The sequence below is a fragment of the Phoca vitulina genome, unplaced genomic scaffold (assembly GCF_004348235.1).
Source record: "Phoca vitulina isolate PV1807 unplaced genomic scaffold, GSC_HSeal_1.0 scaffold29, whole genome shotgun sequence".
NCBI lineage: Eukaryota > Metazoa > Chordata > Mammalia > Carnivora > Phocidae > Phoca > Phoca vitulina.
In genome coordinates, this window is record NW_022589732.1 from 24,883,999 (window position 1) to 24,910,058 (window position 26,060).

General features: G+C 57.5%; 2 protein-coding genes across 2 annotated transcripts; one reads left to right on the top strand and one right to left on the bottom strand.

Annotated features, from left to right (window-relative positions):
• Positions 1-969: 969 nt before the first annotated feature.
• On the bottom strand, positions 970-18,494 carry MMRN2 (multimerin 2). The gene is made up of 7 exons (XM_032423883.1): positions 18,275-18,494; positions 9,787-9,915; positions 9,587-9,693; positions 9,406-9,486; positions 8,479-8,643; positions 6,595-8,319; positions 970-3,657 (listed from the first exon to the last, which is right to left on the bottom strand). Exons 1-7 carry the CDS (start codon positions 18,436-18,438, stop codon positions 3,272-3,274), a joined length of 2,757 nt encoding a protein of 918 aa, XP_032279774.1. The 5' UTR covers positions 18,439-18,494; the 3' UTR covers positions 970-3,271.
• A 997-nt stretch (positions 18,495-19,491) lies between these two features.
• On the top strand, positions 19,492-24,028 carry SNCG (synuclein gamma). The gene is made up of 5 exons (XM_032423879.1): positions 19,492-19,678; positions 20,524-20,565; positions 20,895-21,022; positions 23,405-23,485; positions 23,728-24,028. Exons 1-5 carry the CDS (start codon positions 19,558-19,560, stop codon positions 23,746-23,748), a joined length of 393 nt encoding a protein of 130 aa, XP_032279770.1. The 5' UTR covers positions 19,492-19,557; the 3' UTR covers positions 23,749-24,028.
• Positions 24,029-26,060: the final 2,032 nt, after the last annotated feature.

Genomic DNA, 26,060 nt, shown 5'->3' on the forward strand with positions numbered 1-26,060 from the left:
TGTATATTCCAAAATCTTCAGTTTTTTGAGTTTTGGATCCTCTTCTTCATGACACTAGTTTTCCACAAATGTTTGGCACTTTGGCATAGTTGCTCACCTTTGTATTTGGTGTGAACCCCTGCTCCCCTCAGTTCTGTGTTTCTCGGCTTCCTGTTTTTATCAAGAAGTGATGGGGCAACAGCGGTTTCTTAGAGCAACAATTAAGAAGTGCTCCTTTCTTCTTGCCTAGGATTCAGGCTTTTCCCACTCTGCGTATTTACCTCCCCCCACCCCACCTCAGCGAGTTTTGTCATTGTTAGGCCAGGTTTGGGGGAGCTTTCTTGACAGAGGAGGATGGAGCGATCCCGCTCAGGCTAGAGCTGGACTGGAGTTGTGGATATTTTTGAGACAAATGTCCTGGGATACCAGCAGAGTGGCAGAGCATGAGAGGAAAGGAGAGCTTTCAGAAACATTGTTTACAGACCATACATATCCTCTCCACAGTGTTTCTAAACTACAGGTTGTTTCTGAAATAAAAGCAGAGGTTAGGTGTTACTTTGGCATTATGTTGTGTGCGGGGACACACCTTGGGATTGACTGCCGCGGGCCCTGACTTCGGTTAGGTTGTGCATGTCGTCTGGGAGCTTCCTGCCTCCAGAGAGTCCGTAGCCACCTGCAGCTGGGGGCCCAGGATGGACCCGCGCTGCCGGACTCCGGGCAGAGGCCACCGCTGCTAGCCGCTTAGCAGGGGCAAGCCACAGCCGGGACCCGCTGGGGCTGCCCCTCAGCTGCTCCTCCTCCACTCACTTCCCCCAAGCGTGTTAGGGGCTGAGTTTGAATTTGGGGTTCCCTTGAAATCGCTCCCATCTCCAACAGTCTCAAATGTTTTGGGTTATGGTTTCCTGTTGCTATTTCATTTTATAGTCAATCCTTCTACTTCCCTTTTTGCAGAAATTATGAAAATTTTCTGATCGGCTTATGGCACCCTTTCTTGTTTTTCAGTATTATTTTTGAATCTGTTTCTCCATCAGATCTGGGGAGGTATGATACCACTCTGTGCTCAGTCCATTGCCTTGTTCTGGATGCCACGAGTGAAGGGTGTCCTAACATTGGCCTGGGTAACCGGGGGTCTATTTAGGGAGCACTGGCAAAGAGTCTGCACTCAGAGATATTAGATGCCTTAGTGGAGATAAAAACCTGTCAAGTGAACTTTAGAAGTCTTGTTAATCTGGTGTCCTCATTATAGAAGTGTTTAAACAGGAAATTTGCACTTAAACTGGATATTAAGGTTTTGTGAAATTGGTTTTGTTGAATGGAAAGCATCCTATTTAAAAGAACCATTGTTTCTCTAGTTCTCATCCCAGAAACTTCTGGAGGGACTCGTCCACGCTGCTGGCCGAGTTTACCAGTTAGCGCTTGCATTCATAACCCTGTTAAGAGCAGCGGCCACGTGAGCAGTGGGGGGCAGGTGCCCCTTATGGAGATCAATTCACTCTGCTTATTATGTGCAAGCCATTCCAAGTGAAAATCTTAGATGGTAAGACCGCACCACCCTCAGATCTCCACTTAGTCATCAGTACAGCTTGCCCAGTAAGAGCGAGATGGAGCAGACGGAAGACACGGCAAGGTCTTTCTAGCGGCCAGGGCGACGGGCTACCGGCTCTCCAACCTTCGGGCGAGAACGGCCCCAGTACATCATGCCTTGGGTTGCCATTAGTCTCGGCAGCTGAGAGCTGCACCGGGCAAGAGGCCCTGGCCGGAGGGAAGGGCAGGAAGGCCAGAGTCAACCCTGTGGTCAAGGTAATAAAACACCAAGATACTTAATGAAAGCTATTAGACCGACTGCCTCATACCACAGATGGAAACAGTTCAAGAGGTGGTGATTTACCGTCCGCACCAGAGTGGCCTGGCATACTCTTCCTTTTAATGCTGATGTTTTAGCATATCGAGCACACAAAGCTTAGTGGGAAATAAGTTCTGGGGGACAACTGTTTGATTTAATGACCCTTAGGAAACAAGGAGAAGGGCTGAGACCCTTGTGAGCCCTGACAACCAACTCCTGTCCTTTTTCACTGCCCAGTCCAATCCAGTTTTGTTATGGAGAAGAGTATGTTCCACACACATGGGGTACCTGACTACCACAACACGAACATGTCCTGACAACCAGATGGCTGCTCTCGCAAGCCCGTTTGCTGCAGGGACTGTAATGTCCTGAAAACCCTACACTGATACTGCGGGAACAGCTGCAACTCCGAAGTGTTACTGTCTAAGCCAGTACTCTCCCCGCAGCCTGCTGGGGGGGCTCTGCACGTGTCACGCAGAACTTACTGGAACTGTGACAGCAAATACAGCCTGGAATCATGAGAGTCACATTTATCCCAAATCGTTTCATTTTGTCCCATATTTCTACCTCCTTTACCGAATCCTTTCGCTCTCCATAAAGAAACCAGGCCGAGATTTGAAGGGCATTGCTTTATTCCAGAGCTGATCATTACCGAAGGAGATTTTGACAATCGTCCTTCCCTACCTCCCTCAGCCTCCTTCCTGGTTAGAGATGCTCATGAGAATGAGGATGGTCATCAGCGAGTGGAGGAAGTAAAAAGGGTGAAGGCTGTACACATTTTAGTTCATGTTTTGGCATGTCTTGGCCTTTATCATGTGGAGGCAAGGAGAAAAAGAAGTGGAATTAAGGTTACAGATAAATTCGAGGAAGGACCGAAACTGAGGGAAAGGGAATTTTGTTTCCTTTGGTTAACTCAACGAGGCCTTTGTCCCCATTTCTAATAGAAGCCAAACAGGTCGGTTTTCTCCTACTGCCCTGTAGTGGGTGGAGACTGGTTTCCAACATTGTCCAAGATGTCACCTCCATTTTAAACATAGTCCTTCTGGGGAGGAATGATTTTCTAGCATAAGATCAGGGAGAAGAAGTGGGAGAAAGTTCAAAATTTCCAACCACAGGAGGAGCAACACACCAAAGAAGCTGCAGGACCCAGGGTGTGGCAAAGAGCTGAAGCCCACGACGCCATCCTGCCTCAGACGGCACACCAAGCTAAGGTTCACACTTCCCCGGGCCAGGTTCTGCCCAGACAGAAGCCTTCCAGTTCTTCCCGTCATTAAGAAATAGGCAAACCCAGTGCATCTAGAGGAAGGCCCCAAATACCGCATCGTCTTTGCAGAAGTTTTCCAGGAAGAACTAGACCAACTGGATGGTCTCCAGACCAACCCTGGCCAGAGCTCCAGGCCAAGGAGAGCTGGGTGAGTCCACGACGTCTGGCAGGGCTGTGCCCGGCGCTCAGGTCTTGAACATCAGGAATCCCCCGAACGCAGTGCCTGGTGGGTTTCTCTTGATGACTGATCCCTGGGTTAACTCAAACCACACCCTCTCGCCTTTCTGCAGCTCGACCATAGCGAAGGTCGTGGCCGTGCTTCTACCCCTCCCCTCCTCGGTGGAACTGACAGGGGTCTGATGGTGACCTCCAAACACCAGCTGCCCGGCGCCTGACCCCGGGCCAAATTCAACGCTCACCGCGAACAGATAGACGCCACGCTCAGGGGCTCGGAAGTAGCCATGTTCAGGGAAGTAGCTGCTGCCAATGTTGATGTAAGTGGCGTTGAACTTGACTGTCTGCAGCACAGCCGTGCCTTCTGAAAAGCCGGCATAGAAGGCCACAGGGGAGCCTGGAATGCAGGAGGAAAGTGCTCAGTGACTATCTCTCACTCCCCACCGTGGGAAACCAAACCCTGAGACCCGCCCTTCTCACCTTATTAACAGTAGGAATAGCTCACTATTTCTAGGTAACCCAGGTGTTCCCAATAGCGGCCTCAGAGGGTGGGAGCCAACTGGCCAACACTCACTGGGTCACTAATTGAGAGGAAAATACAAGTCGGTTGTCTCTACGAGTGTACATTTTTAAAAAGCACTTTTTCATTTGTTCCCCTTTCCTTCCAACATCCTGAGAGGTAAGTACCCCCCTCTGAGGAAACCTTGAGTCCTGAGTGCTTAACTGGTTGTCCAAAGCTGCGTGGCTTGCCCAGGGCAAGACGGGGCAGGCACCCGGGTCTCTGACTTCCACACGACTGCCACCTCCTGGGGATCTTGAGATACCCAAGGGCAAGAGAGAAAATACTACCTATCCTCCAGGTAATAATGCTAACACTGGTGAGGGAAAGAACGCTGCAGCATCCTTCCTACTGGATGTCTGGCACGGGACCTTGGAGAGAGAAGAGCAGGTGGGACCAGACAAGAAAACTCTTCAAGCGGGTCATCTTAATGTTTTCAAACTGTTGCACAGAGCCCTAGGGTTACTGATGGGGAAACAGGCCCAGAAAGGGAAAGCCGGCTCCAGAAGACACAGTAAATTACCACACTGGCAGCTGTCCTTGGATCTCCTGATTTCCAGTGCTCTTCCCACATAAAAAAGCATTTTAGCCAGCCATGGGAGGACAAGCGAGATGAAGAGAACATGGGTGGCAGGCCCGCCAGGCCCACGTGCAGGCGTGGAGCCAGAGGGAGGCTCTCCGTGTAGAGGGTGAGTGTATAGTGAGGAAGGAGCCAACCCAGCTACCTGGCCAGGACTCTCGGGCGGGGTGGGGGACAGAGCCAGGAAACGGGAAGGGTGAGTCCCGGGGGGTTCTGGCCATGACACTGGCCTTGGCACTGATGAAGTCATGTTCCCCATGTGCTCCCTCAACTCTCTGTGTGTCTCTCTGTATCTCTCTCTCTGTGTCTCTTGGTTGAGACCAAACTCCCCGCTTCTTAGGGGATAAAACCAAGCAAGGCCTAAAGGAGGGGCAATTTGCATCGTGGTTGGTGCCTTAATCCCACCTACAGCCCCACCTCTTTGGCTCCCGGTCCAGCAATAGTCTTGTGAATGTCAAAATTTTGTTCTTCTTTGGTTCTGGAAGATTTTCTGAGAATTGGAGAGTTCAGAATAACTTTCCCATTTGTAGTAAGATTGTGTCCCGTCAAAGGCCCGCGGCTGGCTCTGCAGTTCCCCCAGCAGCCAGGAGGTGGGGCGCCCGCCCAGCCCAAGGGATGCCTGCCCAGCGCGCCCTCTGCCGGTACTTGGCTCTCTCTCCACCCGTTGCAGCCAGCCTGCTGGCCGCTCAGTCCCGCCTTCCAGGCCGACCCTACCGGCCCCTGGGCCCAACCTGCCCCTCAGAAGGCTCAAGGGTTGTGCTTCTCTGATTTACTAGCAGGTAAACTGAGAGTGGCCTTCCCTGCAGGGCACAAATTCAAGACCTGTGGTCTTTCTACAAGACAAATAAGCGGGAATTTTTATTTTTAAGGAAAAACATTTTTTGAAATAAACTACTGCAGTGGCAAACTCAGACACCCTCAGGCAATTGAGGCCTTGCACCACTCGCAGGAGGAAAAAAGCTGGAAGAATTAGTGCAGAGCCTTGGCCCTGAAAATGCTGGGGAAACGGGGAGACGTTGACTGGTTTCTACTAAATGTTAGACCTTAGGTCAGGTATTCGGTAAATGTATCTGCTAGTCTTCATAACAAGTCTTCGATGTAGGTAGCGATTCTCCCATTTTACAGAGGGAGAAACTGAGACGAGTAAGTGGTGCTAGAGACCGTGCTCTGTCCACCGCCCCCAGGCCCCCAGGCCTCCAGGGCCAGGATGGAGAGTCGGCAGGAGCAGGGAGAGCTTGGGATGGGATCCTCAGCCTGGCCTCAGACTTCCCACATGCCAGGCTACACCGGGGTATAGACAAGCCCGGATGGCGGCTTTGTACCCGGTCCTGCGTCTGGATGAGGAGGTGGCCATAGCCCCGAGGCCGTCCTCTCCGGCAGGGGAGAATCACCTGGGGCACGGAGTCTAGGGGTCGCTTTCCCAGGGCCACGCTCAGGGAGGGGCGGGGAAGGCTCAGAGGCGGCTGCCCAGGGCCCAGGGCAAGAGCCAGCACCCTAGAGCCAGCTTGGACAGGGTTCAGGGCTCCCTGTGCCACTTACTGGCTGTGTGAACGGGACACTTCCCCTGACTGAGCTGCAGGGAGGACAGCAGTGATGACGTGCCGCTGGGGTTTAAGATGACTCAACATGGCAAAGGCCGAGAAAGGGGACCCAGCGCGGAGCAGCGAGACGTGTCAACTATGTCAGCACAACAAGCTCCCTTCAGGGCCCAAGGCCTTCCCCTGGACTCCCCGCGCGTGGGTACTGCCCGTGGCAGGCCACACCAGGCCCCGTTCACATATTTGTACACAGGGGAGCTGATTCAACATGCACGGGGTGAAGTCGGGAGGACAGGAAGAGCTGCGATGGGGGGACCGGGGGCTGGGGCTGGCAGGAAAGGGAGGCTCTCCCCGCCCGCTCTACAGGTGGGGTGGCAGTGACCAGCCGAGTGTCTAGGAGCCTCAAACATTCCGTGGCCGGCCTGTGCCTGCTCACTGACAGTTGGCTCTTGTGACTTCTACCTGCTTATACTTCAGGTACCATAAGAGGCCCCTGGCCCTGAATGAAAGGGGGATCAGGGCAGAGCCGGCCCTGCATAGTCCTGACCCTTGGTCTCCCCGTTCTCTTTCACCTCGCCTTCTTGGAGGCTGAAGAGCTGCCAGCAGACAGCCCTGTCCCCCCAGGCCCACCCAGCCTCCCGCGGCTCGGGAACTCACCTGCCTCCCAGAGCACCGGCCCTTGGACACGTTCATCCGCCCAAGTCTCCGCTTGCTTCCTGTCCCTCCTCCGGGGAGCTTCCGGACCCTTCTGCCTCTTCCCTTTCCTGCTCAGCATGGTCTGCAGCTTCCCCAGGTCCAGGCTGACGTTGGCAGCCACAAGCCCTTGGAAGTTTCCGAAGAGGCTGTGGAAGAGGCGCTGGTGCTGCTCCAAGTCGCGCTCGGTGGCGGCCAGCGCCTCGTGGAGGCCCTCGAGGGAGCGGTTGCGGGGGGAGGCCCCCGAAGCCTCGCAGCACCGGCCCACCCGCCGGAGGTCGGCGTCCAGGCGCTCCAGCTCCTGCGCCAGCCCCGCCGGGGTGGGCCCGCCGGCCTCGGCCGCCCGCTCCAGGGCCGCCACCCGCGCGGCCAGCGCGTCCCAGGCGAGCGCCTGCTCCCGCAGCCCGCTGGCGGCGTCCCGCAGGCCGGCGCGGATCTGCTCGTAGCGCAGGGGCAGCGGGCCGGGCGCCTCCTCCGCCATCTGCTCCATCACCTCCTCCCCGAACAGGGCGGCCAGCACGGCCTCGTGCCGCAGCGCGTCGTCCAGCAGGGCCGTGAAGTAGCTGTGCAGCTGGCCCACCTCGGCCCGCATCTCCCCGTGCGCCGCCCGCAGCGCGCTCGCCTCGCCGTCCAGCGCCCGCAGCTGGCTCCGCAGCCGCGCCGCGTCGGCCCGCGCCCGCTCGCCCTCCTCCCGCTGCGCGTCCACCGCCCGCGACAGCGCCGCCACCGTGCCGCTCAGGGCCTGCAGGGACGAGCCGTCGCGCTGGTGCCGCTCGTCCAGGCTCACCTGCGCCTCCTCCAGGGCGCGCGTGGTGTCCCTCTGGCCCTCGCGGATGACGTCCAGGTCGAAGTAGAGCTTCTGGCAGTTGCAGTCCTTGACGTACTTGATGAGGTCGGCGTGGCCGCCCTGCAGATGCTGGAGGGTGAGGTTGAGCTCCAGGAGCTGCCGCTCCATCTCCTCCTTGTTCTCCTCCATGATCAGCGACTTCTCCATGAGGATGACGCGCAGCTCGCGCAGCGCCGTGTGGTTCACCTGCAGCTCCTCCAGCTGCCGCTCCACCTTGCTGATCTGATCGAAGGTCTCATCGGACTCCGAATACAGCTCCTTGATCTCATCCACGTGCTGCGCCAGGGTGGCCCTCATGTCTGCCAGGGTGCTCTGTAACTCCTCTTCCCTGCGGCCCGCGGCCGTGTGCAGCGCCGACAGGTTCCTCTGCAGCTGGCCCAGCCTGGCCTGCAGGCTCTCCGGCTCTGGCCTGGCCCCTGCCCCTGCCGCGGCCGGAACCAGGCTGCCATTGGCCCCCACGGGCTCCTGGGCCTTAAGGAACCTCTTCAACTTGGCGTCCACGTCTGCCTCCACCGCGGAGAGCGACTGCTGCAGGGAGAGGTGCTGGGCGTGCATGCGTTCCTCCACGTCCTGCCGCAACTGCCCCACTCTCTGGGCGTTCTCCTGGACCTTGCTCTCAAATTTGGCCCCAAGCTCCTGGAAGTCAGCCCTGGCCACCGAGCTCCCCTGGACCCCCCTGATGGCCTGTTGGTTGGCCTCCACATCAAGAGACAGGTTTCTTACAGCTTGGGAGAGGCTGTGCAGGCTTTGGTTGAGGCTCCTCCACATGGGGCTGAAATGCACCTGTAGGAAGGCGTCCACGTGGGGCAGTAGCACTTGCTCCAAGGATCTGCCAGGCGCCTCTGCAACAGAGACACGCTTTTACCCAGCCCTGCAGGAGCAGACACCCCTCCCCGGGCAAGGACTGGGCGGGGGTGGGGGGTCCTCTGAGATTTGGGCCTTCCTCTTGTCCCCTCGGGTATGAGCAGGCTCTGCCTCAGCCCCTGGAGCCTGCCACTCACCAGGCTCTGTCTGATTTGCCCCGATCGTGGCAGCTGTGAGGTTGCTGGCCGGGGCCTTCCACCGGCCCGGGAGGCCATCTGCCGCCTGGTGAATGTCATTCTGGAGATCTCCCAGCAAGTGTTCCTGCCGCTCCATGATGTTGCTGGGCTCAGCCGCCGGGTGGCCTGAAGACACATGAGAGATAAGCGTGGAGGTCTAACTCCCCAGGCCTGGGCAGATCAGGAGGTACAGAGAAGGAAATTTCCAGGTTCAGATGGAAATATCAGGGAGGTGTGTGCTGATGTCCTCCGAGCAGGAGCGTAGCAGCCTTTAGCTCCAGAAGGGGAAATGCATGCCCATGAGCCCTACCCCCCATCCCAGCACCCATAGCAGACATGACTAATCGATCACGGCACACTTTCCCCCTCAGCTGTGTGGACATGGCCTCTCAACATCATTTGAGGCAGCCCTTGTCAAAAGATAAGGAGTTCACCACATGATGAAACTCATTCACCATCCTGAACGTGGCCCAGCCTTGAAAGGCCTCACAAATGGTGCCTCTCGGTGGTTCTGTGCTGACTCTAGACCAAGGATAGTATGACTTCCCGGCCCCAGTAGGACACATGTGGGAAAGCTTCTTCCAGGCCATGGGATCTTGTGCCATTCAAGGGTCAGGGAAGGTGCCAGATGAAGCTGTCCTTCTCAGAAAATGGAGTCAAGGAAAAGGGTGTGGTGCTTACCAGCAGGTAGTAACAGAGGGCCCTGTGCCTCTGGCCTCCTTGGTGTGGGGGTAGGCTGATACAGAGCCACGGAAGGGCCCCTGCTGATTCTGGGCACAGAGTTTTCCTGAAATGGCACCACCCTATCAGAAGACAAAGGGCCTGGGCACATGGGTTCTGCCTGCCTGCCTGCCTGCCCTTCCTGCACCTTCTAGGGAAGCAGCATACCAGGTTCAAAGCCGACTGGCCCATCCCAAGGCTCCTGGAGGCCATCACCTAGATCTTCAGGCTCAGGGATTGCCGTGGGATCTGCGGAGAGGAGGCAACAGATAGTGACCCCACAGGTCAGAGGAACTGCCTGACCTCTGGGGTCAGAGGTTGGAGGGGAGGGAGCCCCGGGGAGCCCTACCGTGGTGCTGGCAGTCAGGGCCCGCAAAGCCGGGGCAGCACCTCCAGGCCACGGAGGCCAGCACCTTCTGCTTGACCTGGTACACCGGCTTGTGTGCCATGCGATACCTGGGGAAAGAGGGGCCAGCTCAGTGACTCCAGGGTGAGCCAGCGTGGGCCTCGGATGGCTGGCCCGCCCTGCCCCATCCTGCCCCCACTCACATGACTTTGACTTTCTGGCAGTCCAGAGTCCCCTGTGGACATGGCTGCTGTGAGTGGACGAGGAATTTCTCCGTTTTGCAAGCAGCTACAAAGGTGACCAGCCTGGACTTCTGGTAAGGGCACCAGTTACTGGAAAAACAAGCCAGAAGAGAGGGCTGCCGAGCCACGCCCAGGTCCCACAGGACCCTTCCTGGAGGTCAACAGTGGTACCAGCGCCCCACCCCGGCCTCCCGGCCCCACCCAATGCCCGGGATTCTAGAATCCATTAGCCTGAGAGGGGAGCACTCTGCATTATTCATCCCTCGACTCCAGGACAAAAGCTCCGCAAACCCTCCTGCAAGGGCATCTACTCCATGCCTTCCAGGAAGGCCCTCGAGCAGGGGCCAGCACAGAGAGGCTGAAGAGCAGCCTCCAAATCACACAGCAAAACGACCCACGGAGCTAGGAGGGCCCCTCACTGTTTCTCTTGGTGCCAGGGAGGCAGCATAATGCTGCTGGGGCTGGAGGGTCCTGGGTTCAAATCCTTCCCACTCCGGCTGTGTGACCTTGAGGGAGGCACTTAGGGAGCTCCCCCTTCCCCAATCCTCAGCTGGAGATGATAATACCCTCCTCCAGGTGTGCGGATGAGTATCAAGGGCCTGGCTCCTGACAAGTGCTCAGCGAACCCTGCTGCCCTGCCCCATCACCACTCACATGTTTCCTCACAGGGACCAGGCTGCGGGGAGGGCACCTGCTCCCTGGCCGCTCCCCGTGATGGCCATTATGGAAATGGGCTTTCAAACAGTTGTGGGAGAAGACAGCTGAGCTGAGCAGTCCCTTCTCTGGGCAAGGTCCTACAGGGTGCTTAGGGGGTCACATTCAGCATCCTGAACACCGGAGGGGTAGCCTCTCCACCTCTGCCCTTTACCAGTGTGTGTGGTTGCAAGTGCCCAGGAGCAGGGGTGCTCATGGCTGGCACAGGCCCAGCTCACTGATCCGGTGACAGCCTTGAAGGGCTCAGTAGAATAGGTCAGAGGGTCCTTCACCTGGTAATCAGCTCCCAGAATGGAGCTCTCCAGAGTTGCAAGCGGCAATGACTTCCATGGCTCGGCTTAGCTCAGCACCTCCTCGGGATTGGGTGCTGGACTAAAGCTCAGCAGCACTCGGAGCCAATATGGAGGAACAGACCTTCCCCCCAGGGTCCCCAGGAAAAAGCAGGCAATCTCAGATGGTGTGGAAGGTGCTAGCTGGGGAGACTTTCAGAAGGAGGTGATAATTTGGCACCAGGGGCTGTGATAGAGGTTATGGCCCGCTGAAATGCAGGGGCTGGGCCAGGGAAGGGCTGCAGAGGTAAGGGGAAGCCAGGCTGTGGAGGCCTGAGTGCTAGCTGAGGAGCTGGACCTTGTAGTGAAAGCACGGAAAGTTGTGTGTGCGGAGGGGGGGGCTTGAGCAGTGGAGTGACATGACAGAGCCACCCTGGTTCCTGGGTACAGAAAGGACAAGAAGGGGCAAGGTATAGGTAGGTGGCTGTGTCAGGGATCTAGGTGGAAGATGCTGGCAGGTTCCATGGGTAATGGTGGTGGGTATGGAGAGGAATGGCCACACTTGTCAGATATTAGGAGGCAGTGTTCAGGGCCTTGGAGATGGAGTGGCCATTGGGCTGGGATCTTACTCTCTGGAGCTGGTCTCTGTACTGGGGCTACCAGGCACACAGGGATGGGGTAGGGCAGGGGGAAAGATTGAGGGAGATTGAGTGACTGTATCTGTTTTGAAAGCTGAAGACCCCCAGGCTGATTTCCCACTTGGCTCCTAAAAGCCTGGTGGGCAGGTTTTACCCTCTTGGTAGCAGACTGAAAAAGCTTGTCAGGAAAATGACACCACTCAAGAGGAAAGAGCTAAAAGCAATAACATGAGGGGCTCCCCCAGTGAAATAGCCCCAGAACATATTATGACAAAAGAGGTCAGAAAGCTCCATCCATACAGCCAGCTTCCAGTCAGCTTCTTAGTCTGTCTACTCTCAAGTGGGCAGACATCCAAGGTGACTCCTGAGAAAAATCTCTAGTACAAAAGAGGGAGGTCAAAAACAAGCAATTGGAAAAAAAATCAACTTGGACAAACCCAACACTGTGCAGAGAAGAGAAGTCCCTCAAATTTGTAGTAATAGCCCCAGATCTATAAGAGAAGTTACTACTGCCAAGAAAGAACAGGAAGCTATTTTAAAAATGGAAGAACATTCAGAGAATGAAAAGGACCCTTGGAAATTAAAAATATATAACAGTAGAAATGCAAAGGAGATTTAATAGAAATGTTAGAGGTTAAAGTTAGAGAAATTTTCCTAAAAAAAGAGCAAAGAGAGAAAGAGAAAACAGGAGAGGGAAGATCAGAAAAATAGATCCTGGAAATCCAGCATCCAAATAATAGGAGTTCCATAAAGAGAACAGAGCGAGGAAATCGTTGATGAAAAAAATCAAACAAATATTACAGAAGTGAAGGGCTTGAACCTCCAGATTCAAAGGGTCCACCAGTTACCTTCAATATGATAGAAAAAACTCAATATAATCATGGAATTTTAGAATTCTGGAAATGAAAATAATTCTATACTTTCTAGAGAGAAAAATCAAGACACACACACACACACACACACACACACACACACACTAGCACTTAGAATGGCCTTGAACCCCTCAACAGCAACACTGGAAACAGTGGAGAACTGCCTTCAAAATAGGGAATGGGGGCACCCAGGTGGCTCAGTCAGTTAAGCGTCTGACTCTTGGTTTCGGTTCAAGTCATGATCTCAGGGTTGTGAGATCAAGCCCCGCACTGGGCTTCATGTTCTGCGCGGAGTCTGCTCGTCCCTCTCCCTGCTCGCACTGCCCCCCCCAACCCGCTCAAATAAATAAATAAATAAATAAATAAATAAATAAAATCTTTTAAAAAAAATACAGAAGGAAAACATTTCCAATTTAGAATCCTATACCCAGCCTAACTATCAATCAAAGTGAAGAGAGCAGAATAAAGACATTTTCAACAAATCAGATTTCAAAACCTTGCACACCCCAGGACCCCTCATCAGGGAGCTACTAGAAGAGTGGTTTGCAATCTTGCCATCAAATCTTCACATCAAAACCACTGTATAGCACTTTATAAAGAAGAGCCTCTGGGCTCCACTCCAGATCAATGAAGCAAGAGTCTCTGGGATTGTGGCCTGAGCATCAATATTTTAAAGCTCTCTGGGTCATCCTAAGTCACAGCCCAGGACAGAGTACCATTGTGCCAGAGGTACTCCACCAACACAGGCCAGAGAACCAAGCACGAGGAAGGCACGGCCTCAGGAGACAGACGTTCCAGGAGGGAGTCGGGGGGAAGGGAGAGCCCAGTAGAGTGGTGGGCAGTGGGTGTGTGGCCAGTGTCCAGACTGGAGCACAGCTGGGGCTCTGGGAGTGATGTCACCGAGAAGACACAGTGGTCAAACACCTGACACGGATGAAAGGGGAGAGCAGATGTGGACAAGTGGCCAAGAGTTTAGGATTGAGTAGTGACAGAGACACAGGGAACGAAGCCAAAGAAACAAAAAAATGAAGACAGCTGTTTATTCCAGGGAAGACCAAAAATATGAAGTGTGCGGGGCGGGGGGTGGGCAGGGGGAGGGAGGATTCATAGGTTTTTTTCGAGTCTTCACTCTGAGTAGCTGTCTACTCTCAAGTGGGCAGACATCCAAGGTGACTCCTGAGAAAAATCTCTAGTACAAAAGAGGGAGGTCAAAAACAAGCAATTGGAAAAAAAATCAACTTGGACAAACCCAACACTGTGCAGAGAAGAGAAGTCCCTCAAATTTGTAGTAATAGCCCCAGATCTATAAGAGAAGTTACTACTGCCAAGAAAGAACAGGAAGCTATTTTAAAAATGGAAGAACATTCAGAGAATGAAAAGGACCCTCAAATTTGTAGTAATACTCAAAATGACAATATGTAAACACTCAAAATGACAATATGGGAGGATGATGGATAGGCAGTGCGTGTGTGTGTGCCCACGTATGCACGTGCACACATTCTTGCACGCCTATGCATGCGTGTTGGGATTGGAGTATGGAGTGGGAATAAGAGCTGAATCACGGATAATGCTACGTCCCAAGAAGTAGCAATATAAACATGTTAGTTAGAGACACAGGGGTAAATGCCAAAGGATTCACCTCAAGAGTTCAAAGCATTGCCTTTGGGGACCAGTGGGGGCAGGGCCTTCTGACTGTCTCAACGAACTTTGCAGGTTTGACTCTAACCCAGAGGGTGAGCACAGTTTTTCCGTAAAAGGAGAGAGAATAAATATTTTACACGAGACTGACTACATAATTTGTAGTGTCCAGTGCAAAATGACAATGTGGGACAACAATAGAGATGGTCAAGTGTGGGGCCCTTCTGTGGGCGCGCCCTGTGTGAGGGCTCAGGTCACATGCCCATGGAGCTGGCCCTGACTTCAGGCACAGAATGTTCACTCAACGTGGAAAGAGCGACTGTGACAGTGCTGGGCCCAGAGTTTAGGGACCACGGGTGAGATGGCCACCTGCACAGACTAGTCCAGGACCAGAAACTCCAGCCTCCACCCTACCCCCACCCTGGGCCCCATGGAAATGCTGGAACATGGGCCTGTAGAAAAGCGTTTCTCTAACCAGTGGTTCTCGGTGGGGTGGGGGGGGGGGCGGCGGGTGTAGGGGGGAAGGGACTTCCTCCACTGGGAGGGTGGCCGTGAACCTGGCATCTAATGCGCGGAGACCAAGGATGCTGCCGAACACCTCGCAATGCACACAGCACAGCCCAGCACCCCCGCGGCCAAGAATTAGCCAGTTCCAAATGCCAGTAGTGCCGAGGTTCAGAAACACCCACTCAAAACAAAGTTCTGTTCATTGCTCACCCTCTGAACTGCTGTGGAGGGTCCAGAAGGCCTGTGCCCAGGCGAGCTGGGTCTGGTCCAGCCTGCCAGCCAGTGACTGGGACTTTCCACCTCGGGCTCCTGGAACCAGAAGTGGTGCCGCCCACCCTTCCTGCCCAGGAACTTTCTCTCCTGACCTGCTCAAACCTCAGGCTCCAACTATTCTCCCTGCCCACGCTCCCCCCCCGCCCAACCCTTGGCAGCCCTATCCCCTTGGCATAGTACAGGCCGCTGGCCCAGAAACCCTGGGAACATTCCTGACCTTTGCTTTGGTTTCCTCCAGCTCCTGGCAGCTGCATGCTGGCCCTCTGAGCCTGAGCCCCCAGCCCGGCTCGCCGAAGCTCCCATTGTTCTCACTGCGCCCCCTTTGCACCTTCATCCCCTGGGGCCAGCCTAGAAATGAGTGCAGGGATCCTCCAGCGAGTTTGGGCTGCCCTGGGCCTCTGACATGGCCCCCACCTGAGGCTTTGCCCCAGTCAGGAGAGTGCTAGCCCCTTTAGAGCTTCTAATGCGAGCTCAGAAGCCTGGGCGCCCCCCTGCCGTCCCCCTTCCTGGGCTCAGGGTGACCGTGAGCAAGGCCCTTCCCCCCTCCCCAGTCCTGGCAATGGGGAGAAGATTGGCACCTCCAGACCCTCCCATGGGACGGAGGGAGGGGCTATGGGGGAAGCTGAGCCAGCTTCCAGCAGGGAGAGGGCTGTGAGCTGGAGCCCCCCGAATTATGGATGTGCCGCTGCCACTGTGCACTGGGACACTTCACTGCCAATAGAGCCCGCCTCTGACTGTCCCTTCCGTCATTCTGGGGAAGGAGGGCGTGTTCTCTGCACCCTTGCTTTCTGAGACCTCGAATGCGGCCTTGAACACGACCACTCCAGGGGAGAATTTGCGGGGCTTTGTCTTTGAGCTGGAAAGGGGCTTTGGCAGAGGAGCCTGAGGCCCACTCGATGTCCAGAGTGGGGGTTCCCCGAGTGCGCCCAGGGCCCTGTACTTCTGGCGGCAGGAACAGGGGCAGGAGGTGCAGCCACGGCCGTGACGCGTGGCCTGGGCTCCGTCCTGTGTGACCTCCAGCCGTGTGCAGGCCTCCCCTGGGCCCCCAGCACTCAGCTGCACTCAATCACAGATGCTACTTGTGCATGGGTCAAGAGGAGCTGATGCTGGCGGGCAGGGCCAGCTGGACAGCTGGGAGCAGCCTCTCCTACACTACCGCCCATCCTGGGGGGACAGGACAGCGGGCACCCGGGATTTGCAGCCCACTGGATGCTCGGACCTGTCACTTAGGAGCTGGGTGGCGTCCCCATTCCTCTGAGCCTCACAGCATGGAGAGAGCCGAGGGAGCTGCCTTGTCACCGCAGTGTGGAGATGGGGCACCTTGCCCAGGGCTCAGCTTGGTCCCCAACACAGGCTCAGCCCTGCAGGGGTGCTAATGCGGGCTCTGAGGAGCCCACCTGCTAAACCGCTGCTCAACCCCACTCCCACCAAAACCAGGGAGCATCGGAAGAGCCTCCTCTCCACGGAGTCCAAATACACATGTTGCTGGGGGTCCCAGAGCCGTGGGAAGCACCCAACCATGTCCCACCTCCACCCTGGGACCTGGCATCTGGCACCAAATTGTTCTGTTCGAACTTCTCCTTGGAAATAGTCTAATCTGAGCCCATGTCCAGGGTCTACCAGAAACAGGTGTGGGGGCGGGGCTAATGCAGGCTGGGAGGCCTGGTTCTGGCAGCCAGGGGCTGAGGGTCCACCAGGCTTGTCCCTGATGCTGCCGGGCCCCACCTGCCCTTCCCCCTGTTGCAGGAGGGAGGCTGGAGCACCATTTCCGCCTCTCCCTTCACAGAGCACGGGAAGCAATCAGCCCGAGGAAGCTGAGCAGCATTTCCTTCCTTTCACACCAGCCCCTCCGGAGGCCTTGACAACCTGGGCTGGGCCTGTGGGGACCGCAGCTTCTGGGTTGTGGGCAGGAGACCCAGCAGGCCTGCTGGGACCCCCCAGGTTCCCCCAGGACCAGGGTATTCCTGGGCTGGGACGCCCTTCTATGTACATCCGCACACACTGGGACCGACCAGGGAATGGATGAGTGAGCTCCCTGGGGCAGCCCACAAGTCCCTCCCCATAGCCAAGGGGGTGTGGAAAAAAAGGAATGTCTCCTACCTTCTTCTGATCCACCTGGAACCCTGAGCCTCTCTTTTATCAAAAGGAAGCAGGCAGCCCAAAGAAAGGGGCATGGAGCTAGTGGCTTTGGGGAAGGGAGGCTTGGTTCTTGGACCTGAAATCAGAGTTGGGTGGCTGGAGTCCCCCACCAAGAATCACCCAGGCACGGAGCCGGCCTGGTGGCGGGGCAGAGATGGGGCGGCTCCCCACTTGGCCAGCTCCCCCCTCACTGAGAGTCGGCGTGCACTTGCTTATTCTTTCCTCTCCATGGGCAAATCTGCTTTCAGGAAAGTGTCCAACAAACACATTCACCTTGAAGCGTCGGAGCTGTATAGAACTGTCCCAGGCGGATTCATTCTGTACGCCAACGTGACAGTGAATCTCAGAGAGCCAAATGGAAGATCTGGGTGGGTGTAAGTTGACCCCTCTCACCCTCTAAATCCATATAAACACTCTCTCCAAGCCTGGTTTGTGTGTGTGTGTGGTCAGGGGCGCGGTAGGCACCTTAGGCACATCTGGGGGTTGGGGCTGCCTCTGAGTGTTCAGGGACCAGAACATGAGCTCTGAAGTCAGACTGAGATCGTGGTTTCTCCTTAGCTGTGTGATCTTGTGGCAGCTGCTTAGTCTCTCTGAGCCTCGGGCTCTGTGGCAACCCGGGCTGTTGGGAGGATTCGCTGAGATAACACTTGGCAAGGTGACTAGCCCAAGATGGACCCAGTAAAGGACCTACTGCTCTGACGGTGGAGGACCCGAAGGAGGGACCCACAGGCCCAGCACCTTATCGGCAGGGGCCCCAGGGCCTGGACAAATACAAGGCTGGAAAATGGTGTCCTGGTTCAGTCCCAAGACCATCCTACCCATATCCAGAGGGGCACTGAAGCGGAGCTCCCTGGATGCTGTGGCCTCCTCCTTGTTCTGGAAATAGAGCAGAGCACCCTGTCTGCTCGCTGTCTGTCCCTCAGCCTGAGGACCCACGCCAGTCCCCCGGGGGCAATCAGACAAAAATCCAGTCCCCAGGAGTGTCTGTCTTCTATGACTTAGGCCAGGCCAGCCTCACCTAGGCTCAACTGTCAGAGTTTACTTATTTCGAAGAACAAGAGCCATTGCCAGGCCAGCTGGAAACTTCTGGAACTACTCCCCTCATCACCCCATGCTAAGCGGTTGGTGGCAAGAAATGCTCCTGCCCGGCCTCCAGGTCCATTCCCCGCCATGGGCCAGGCAGGGAAGTTCCTGGGGTGCCCAGTCCCGGCTGCCTGTGGGTGGCCTCTTGAAGGGAGCCTGGCACCTGGCACCTCATTCAGCCTCACAGCTGGCCCAGCAGGTAGATAGTAGTAGGTCATTTCACAGATGGGTAACTGGGGTCCCGAGAGACCTGTCCTGGCTGAGCTGGGACTTGGATCATGTACATGACCTCCCCCAAGGTCGAGGTCCTCCTTACCTTCTGCTGGGGTCCCTGCCGGTGTCCTCAGCCTCCGCCCTCCAGACCCCAGGCGGCCTTGGGTTGTGTGGATCCGAGAGCCCGCTACCTGGGGCCTGGGCCGAGGCCCCCAGCAGCCCCCAGCCCAGGGGCCCTCCGAGGCCAAGCAGCAGTGTCAGGATCATCTTGGCAGTGGGGCAGGCTCAGCCGCAGCAAGGGACTCCACAAACTGCTGGTGAGGGTGACGTCGTCTTCAAGTTAAGTCTCAGAAGGAAAAGAAAGCACAGGGACAACAAAGAGAGGAAGTGGCCTGGGCCGGCCCACCCGGTGAGCCTCGTCCGGCCTCCCCCAGTGCCTCCCCCCCACCGTCCCCCACAGAGGCAGCCAACAACTCAGGCTGGTTCCTGTGCCTCAAGAGGACTTAGGTCAGGGACAGTGGAGGTGTGGGATGCACAGGGAGGCGGCCCCACCAAACGTCCCCATAGAAGCTAGGAGAGCCCAAGCGAGGAGGTGCGGTTGCAGGAAGCGGTCGGGTCAGTCTCAGGAAACCTGCTGCCCATCCATGCTGGTGGCCAGGAAGTGGGGGGCACTTCATGCCTACTCAGCACCTTCCACCCCAGGGCTGTGGGAGCCAGCAGGTGGGTGGAGACTCGAGAGAGAAAGGAGCTGTCCTAGGGTCGCTAGGGCATTGGGGAACCCTTGCGGGCTCCTCTGCCCCAGCTCCCCGCTGCCCTTGATAGAGCCCAGGGATGGGGTCATCCACGGGGCTGGTGAGTCACCAGGCAGCCCAGGCTGGTCTGGGAGGTTGGCCACTGTTGCCTGACAGGCCCCACGGGGCCCTGACCCCTGCCCTACCTGGGACGCTGGTAGCAAAGGCGCCTCCCCTGCCTGACCCCCTTTGTCCCAGATGGATCAGACACAACAGGCCGGGGGCCTGAGAGCCCCCAGCCATGGCGGCCGCTGTGGGTGGGCGGGGCAGCGGATGAATAAGGGGCAGTGATGGATAAGGACGTGTGCAGCCCCCTGCAGCCGCCCTCCCGGGAGGGCAGGGGGCAGGAGTGGAGGGCTGGGCAGCAGGGGCGCAGGGGAGCCGGACCCCCACTGCCCTGCCTGGGGGGAAGGTGAGGGCAGGCACCCTCCCCCCGCCCTGCCCGCCCCGCTGGCCTCGCTCCCAGCAGCCAGCCGCCGCATCATCAATATTTCATGGGCGTCAATAAGAGGCGGCGGGGACGGCGGCTGCAGCAGCATTCTCGCCCGCTCTAGCCACAGCGCTCGGCAAGCGTCAGCCTCCCTGCCCTGCTCACATGGACATCTTCAAGAAGGGCTTCTCCATCGCCAAGGAGGGTGTGGTGGGCGCCGTGGAGAAGACCAAGCAGGGGGTGACGGAAGCGGCCGAGAAGACCAAGGAGGGGGTCATGTATGTGGGTGAGTGTGGGCGACGCAGGGCGTGGCAGGGTGCAGCGGCCGGGACGCCGGAGGCGGGGGTGCCCAGTTTCCCGGGGCCAACCTTATCCCCCAGCCCCAGGGAGGCATTTTGGGTGGGGGTGAGCACCTGGCTGTTGAGTCAGGGTCTCCAGGCCCTGGAGCACCCCCATCCCCCTGTGCACCACCCCTCCAAGCCCCCCAGTGTCTGCTTTGACTTCCTCAGGGCCCCAGGGTCTCTGGGGCAGAACAGCAAGAGGGCACTCAGCCCTCACACACACCTGTTTGTGCGCACACACATGCACACACGCACGCGAGCGTGAGTGCGAGTGCACAGATGCAACCCAGCGCCCCCCACCCCAGCACCACCTGCAGGCCCCCGGACTCAGATGAGAAGCCACGCTGAGCCTGGAGCCTCTGTGGGATGAGCAGGCAGGTGCTCAGCGGCCACGTCCCAGGCCCCCACCCTGTTCCGAGGGAAGGGGTGGGCAGGGGAGAGGAGCCCGAGCCCCAGGGTCCAGGGCAGCCCCACCGCCCCTCAGCCCCTTGGAAGCCGGTGACTCAGCTCCGTCCTGCTGCTGCTTCCGAGGCCCAGGCCTCACCCGGGCAGGTCTGCACCCTACCTCAGGCCTGGTCTCTCTCACCCTTGTCCTGTCCTGTCCACTTCCCATCCATCCCCTTCCTCCAGACACAGCCGGAAGCAGCCTTTGAAGGGACTGCTGGCCCCCAGACACCATCCTCACCCCCTACCGACCCCATAGCTTGTCCAGCTGTTCTGTGTGTATTTGCCCTCACCCCCCCTCCCCAACACCAGGAGGAGTAGGCTGATGCCTCCATTTCCTCCCCAGGAGCCAAGACCAAGGAGAATGTTGTGCAGAGCGTGACCTCAGGTGAGGAGCCCAGGACCAGGGGACATGGGGGCTGGGACCTCCAGGGACTGCAACCTGGTACTGAACACCTGAGCCCAGGGTCCTCCTTACCCCCCAACTGGGAGCCCAAGCTGTACATGGATCCAGACTCCACCAGACCCTGAGGTTAGACCCAGGGTGGGCCCCCTGATTCCTCCATCAGCAACAGGGCTCCCCTGGAGTCAGAGAAAGGGGAGTAGAGCCAGAGTTTTGAGCGTCCTGAGAAAGGGGCTGCTCAGCCTGACTTGGGCAGGCCAGGCCCAGGCGGGGATGGGGCAGGAGGACCAAGGCCAGCCAGAGTCCTCTTGCAGTGGCTGAGAAGACCAAGGAGCAGGCCAACGCTGTGAGTGAGGCCGTGGTCACCAGCGTCAACACAGTGGCCGTCAAGACGGTGGAGGAGGCCGAGAATATTGCCATCACCTCTGGAGTGGTTCGAAAGGTGAGATCGGGTCCCGGAGAGGCTAGCTGCGGAGGAGGCGTTATTGCCTCGTGACATATATAAGGAAGCAGAGACTTAGGGACCCATGATGTGTGCTTGGTTTTTCTCACACCCATTAACGCCTAGGATCCTCCCAATGACCCTTGTGAGGGGGGCAGTTTGGGGCCCAACTGGAAAGTGAGGCTCAAAACCACGTCCCCTTGATGCTCAGCATTTGGGAGGCACCACATTTCACTAGTGAAAGCAGGGTCCTGTGGACCCCCTGTGGTGACAGGCGACGTCCTAGGCCACAGACATCGGGCTGGAGCTGCCAAGTCACCGCCCACAGGCCTGGTGGCCGGCCTCCCTGCAGGGCCTGGTGGGCTGCCTTCACCTCCCAGGAGGAGCAGGGCAGCAGCGCCCCCTCGTGACAAAGCAGTGAGGGTCCTGACCCCGCCCTCCACCTTCGTGTGTGCTAGCGTGTGCGTGTGTGTGTGTGCGCACATGCGCCCGTGGGCTTGCCGCTGCTGGGAGCACGGGGAGCAATAGGGCACTCCCAGGAGCCGGAGGCCCGTGGGTGAGCTGTCCCAGCACCCACCACAGAGCACGCTCTGCTTGAAGCACTTTACACTTACTAATTCATTTAATTGGCACAAAATCCCCAGAAACGGGGTGTGGAAATGAGGCCCAGAGAGGTTAAGTAAGGTGCCCAAGGTCCCAGGGCAGACTCTGCAGGAGGGTAAGGTAGCGGGTGGGAGCCCGGTTTATATGGGGGGCAGGTACAGGCCGCTCCGGGCCCCCAGCAATGAGGATCCCTGCTTCGGGGAGTGGGTGGGGGGAAGGGGGCCACCTAGGCACCCACTTTTCAGCACCAACACAGGGTCCCCATGTCCTTGGGGCCGGCAACTGCTCCCTGTCCTCATTCCCAGCTCTGCCCCTTGTTAGCTGTATGACCTTGGGAAGCTGCTCAACCCCCTGGCACCTCCATTACCTCATCCATAACATGGAGGGGCTGAGAGTGCCCGTTTCCCCGCGACGATGTATGATCCTGCAGGGAAATTGCCCCCCGGGATACCGTTACACCTGGATCATGGTGAGCACCCAACAGAGGCAGGTGACTATATCATCATCATCTGTGCCTCTGGGCAGGACCCATAGGTGCTCCAGGGGACGCCAGGCCCCTCCCTCTCCCACCCCCAGCAAAAGAGGCGCTGGGGTGGGGCCAGGCTGCCACTGGGCCTCTGAGAGGGAGTCTGGGCACTCCTGTTTGGCCTTGAAGGAGGGCCGGTGAACCCATGGAGTCACCCCAGGTCCTAGGGTGCGGGTGGCTGCCCCAAGGGGACATTTCCTGGTGACACCTAAAAACTAGTCGCACTCCCTCTCCAGTGAACCACAGAAGGATGCAGCACTGCCAGTCTGACAGCTCTTCCATTCCGCTGGCCTCATGCACCTGCCCTGGGGCGGCAGGACTAGGCAGGGAGCCACCTGCCCTTTGCCTGGAAGGCCTGCCCCAACTCTAGCTGACACAGTTTGGTGCCCTTTTAAAGCCCCAACCCACCAAGGATGTCCCAGTGGTAGCACGGAGATGGCAGGATCCTCTAGAGGTAGATGCTAGGACTGGGATCCAGGCTGATCATCCAGTCTGGTCCTGCCCACAGCTGTCAACTCAACCACCCCCCAGGCAGGCCACCTTAGGCAAGTGTTTGGCTGGGGGTAAGGGAGTAGGAGACAGGTAGTGGGGAGGATTGTATAACCCCTACTGACCTCAACCAGACCAGCTTGAGCCCAGAGCCCATCCAGGAGGCAGGGAGAGAGAAAGATGCTACTAGGGATAGGGATGGGCCTGGAGCAAGCCGAACCTGATCCTTACCAACTCCATTGCTTTGAGCTCCGAGGTCTTGAGCTGGGTACTTGGCCTCCCTGGCCTCAGGGTCGCTGTACAAACAGTGATGGCATACCCCTCCACCTAGGGTTATTTGGGAGTTAAGTCGGACAGGGCTGTACGATCATGTGATTTGGGGCATTGAGGGTGGTGTCACGTGTCAGGCTTCAGGGCCACAGCCCTCCCCCACACCACTGCACCCCCCTCACCAGTCCTCCCTGATGCAGAGGCCCAAACTCAGACTGCCCAGAGACTCGGCATTAACTTAGGGGGTGGAAAGCGGGGCTCCAGGAGACTGGGTGCCCCCAGAAGGCCTTGCATCATCGGACAGAGCCCCCACTGTGGGCCCTTACATGAGGCTCTGTCACTCCCATGGTCAGACTGGTCCTCACACTTCCTTCACCTCCGGGCCTCTGCTCATCTTTGAGCCAGGTGGGTGAGCCCTGGTTGCAGAGCCGTGGGAGCCTCTGCACACTCCACATGGTCCCACACCCCCTTGGTCCCCCTTTGCTCCCTCACAGGAGGACCTGGAGCAACCTGCCCCCCCGCAGGAGGACAAGGAGGACAAGGCAGCCAAAGCGGAAGAGGAAGTGGCTGAGGAGGTAGGTGCTGGGCTCCCGGATTCCACTGGGCAAGCCTGTTTCCCTCCCAGGGACTCAGAGCCCTCAGGGCCGCCTCTTGACCTTCTGCAGCCCCCTCAGCCTGAGTGTGAGGTCCCCTCATGAATGACTCCCTCAGGGTGGAGGGGCAGAGATAACTCCCAGCCCCACCGCCCTTGGGGTGGCCACTGAGGGTTGGGGCCTGGAGCTGTGTGTGAAAGTCACTCTCTCTCTCTCTCTCCCAGGCCAAGAGTGGAGGAGACTAGAGGGATGCCAGTTGGCCATGGAGGCTTCGAGGAAGAGCCCTCTGCCTGGGACCCCACCCCCACCTGGCACGCAGAGTGCCCAGCCCTGGAGCGCGACCTGGGTTGCCCATGTTCCCACGCCCACACCCGGCCACCCACAGGCCTGCCCTCCTAAGCTGCCTCTGACGCCTTCACCTCCCTCACTCCCTCCCTCGAGGCCTCCGCCCCCAGTCCTTCTGACCTCACAGATGCTGAGGTGAAATTTTGTTTTTAAAGATTCCAAATAAAACTCAAGTCCTCACCCCTGGCCACACCTGCCCAAGCTTCTGCTCTGTGCTGCCTCATCTGGGAACAGGAACCCGGCCAGCCGGCTGGTGGGTCTGGGAAGCAGGTCCGGGGCCAGGTACACTTCGGGCAGACCCTAGGCATTTCGAGAACATTCTGAGAGTAGGCACTGCCTTCAGGGAGCCCACACCGTTGTCTTTTAACATGGAGAAAGCTGCCCTGCTTTTGGCTCCCCCAGACAACCTCACACCCCTCCCTGGAACAGATGGTAACCTTCAAAGATGTGACGTCTAGACCCATAGCAAGACCTCTTTGAGTCCTCCTCAGGGCAGAAGGACATGACCCCATAGCTCCTCCTGCCTGACCCCACCCGGCCTCAAGCTCCCACCAGCTGGGAGCTGGGCTTTCCGGTCCTTCACCAGAAGTCCTGTCCAGTGTCATTAGAAAAGCGGACAGCTGAGATGCAAGAAAGTGAGCCTCCACCTTGAAAGTAGTAAAAACGAGCTCCTCCCAGGCCTGAGTGCTTTACGTAATTTAATCCTCAGAACAAACTGTTGGTATGATCCCAGTTTCCCCGAGAATGAACTGAAGAACAGAGAGGTTAAATAACTTGCCCAAGGGCACAGAGCAAGGAACCTCGGGGACTGGGCAGAAGCCAAGGTCGCCTGGCTCCAGAGCCACCCAGTTAACTCCCATGCTCTGCTACAGCCCCGCTGACTGTGTGGACCCAGGTGCTTACGGCAGAGGCCACCACCCCCGGGATTTCAAAATAACCTGGGGACCAGGCTGGCAGGTGTCCTCCATGAAGCCTATTGGCATCATGCCCTGGGGTCTTGTTCAGAAGTGGTGGAGGGGCTCCTTCCCCTTTGGCCCCCAGACAGTTTGGGCTCAGAGCATCTAAGTGACTTGCCCCAAGCCGCCAGCCCTGGGTGTCAGGGCCAGAGCTTGAGTCCACCCCTGAATTCAGACACTACCGACACCATCACTTTCCCATCCTGCCTCAGTGGTGGGAGCAGGGGTCAAGGCCAGCCCTGGGGGCTGGGAACCCAGTCAAGCACAGCTGAGCAGGGTTGTATTCCAGCCTGCTGCCCATGGGCATCCACTGCCGAGGAGGCAGAAAGGAACAGGAGACTGCTGGTTCCCCAGGCCCCCAAATCCTGCCACAGGAGGAGTGAAAGGTCTGGAAAAGGTTCAGGGCAGTCAGGGGTGTTAATGCTCCTGGGCCCAGATGCGGGCACACAAGCAGGCCTGTGCATGCCCAGGAGGGGTCCACCTGGGGCCTGGGTGTGCCTGAGAGCTCTTTGGACTGTGAGAGACAGAGAGGAGGAGCGAGTCCCATAAGGTGACAGGGGGAGGAGGACTCCTAGACCCAGCCCCTGTGGACAGGGCATCACCAGACTCCCAGGGCCCTCTGCCTCTGCTGAAGGAACCTGGAAGGGTCCCTGCTGCTTGACTCCCACCCTAGGCACATACTCAGGGCCTGTTCTTGGGGTCAAATGCCAAACATCTAGGTTTGCCCTGTCTGGGAAGCCTGTTCCCACCCCATGGAAACTGCACTGCTCTTAGCCTTCAAAACCCCTACTGGGGCACCGGGTGGCTCAGTCGTTTAGGCTAGGGGGCCAGTTCTTGATCTCAGCTAAGGTCTTGATCTCAGGGTCGTGAGTTCAAGCCCTGTGTTGAGCTCCTCGATGGGCATGGAGCCTACATTAAAAAAAAAAAAAAAAAATAGACCCTCTGTTATGTGCTCTGGGCTCCTGGGGCTACCTTCCCTAGAGGAACAATTGGTCTCTCCCTGTCCCTCTCCTTACCTGAGAAGCCCCAGGTGAATGGCCCCCCGTTGAAGGGACCCCGCTGAGTGTGGGGCATCCTTCAGCCCATTTAACCCTCACAATAGCACTTGGAGATTCTGTTGCCCCCATCCGCCCATCAAGGATGGGGACACTGGGGCTCAGAGAGATGGACTTGCCCTGGGGAGTATTTGAACCCAAGAGGTCTGACTGCAGTGCTTCCTGCTTTAGAGCCACTCAGCTCTCTCTGTCATCACCTGC

Coding starts and splice junctions, on each gene's coding strand:
- MMRN2 (XM_032423883.1), bottom strand. CDS start 18,438: ATGATCCTGACACTGCTGCTTGGCCTCGGAGGGCCCCTGGGCTGGGGG. Junction 9,916..18,274: donor GGCAGGGACCCCAGCAGAAG/GTAAGGAGGACC, acceptor TTGTTTTTCCAG/TAACTGGTGCCCTTACCAGA. Junction 9,694..9,786: donor TGCCAGAAAGTCAAAGTCAT/GTGAGTGGGGGC, acceptor CTCTTTCCCCAG/GTATCGCATGGCACACAAGC.
- SNCG (XM_032423879.1), top strand. CDS start 19,558: ATGGACATCTTCAAGAAGGGCTTCTCCATCGCCAAGGAGGGTGTGGTG. Junction 19,679..20,523: donor GGAGGGGGTCATGTATGTGG/GTGAGTGTGGGC, acceptor TTTCCTCCCCAG/GAGCCAAGACCAAGGAGAAT. Junction 23,486..23,727: donor AAGAGGAAGTGGCTGAGGAG/GTAGGTGCTGGG, acceptor TCTCTCTCCCAG/GCCAAGAGTGGAGGAGACTA.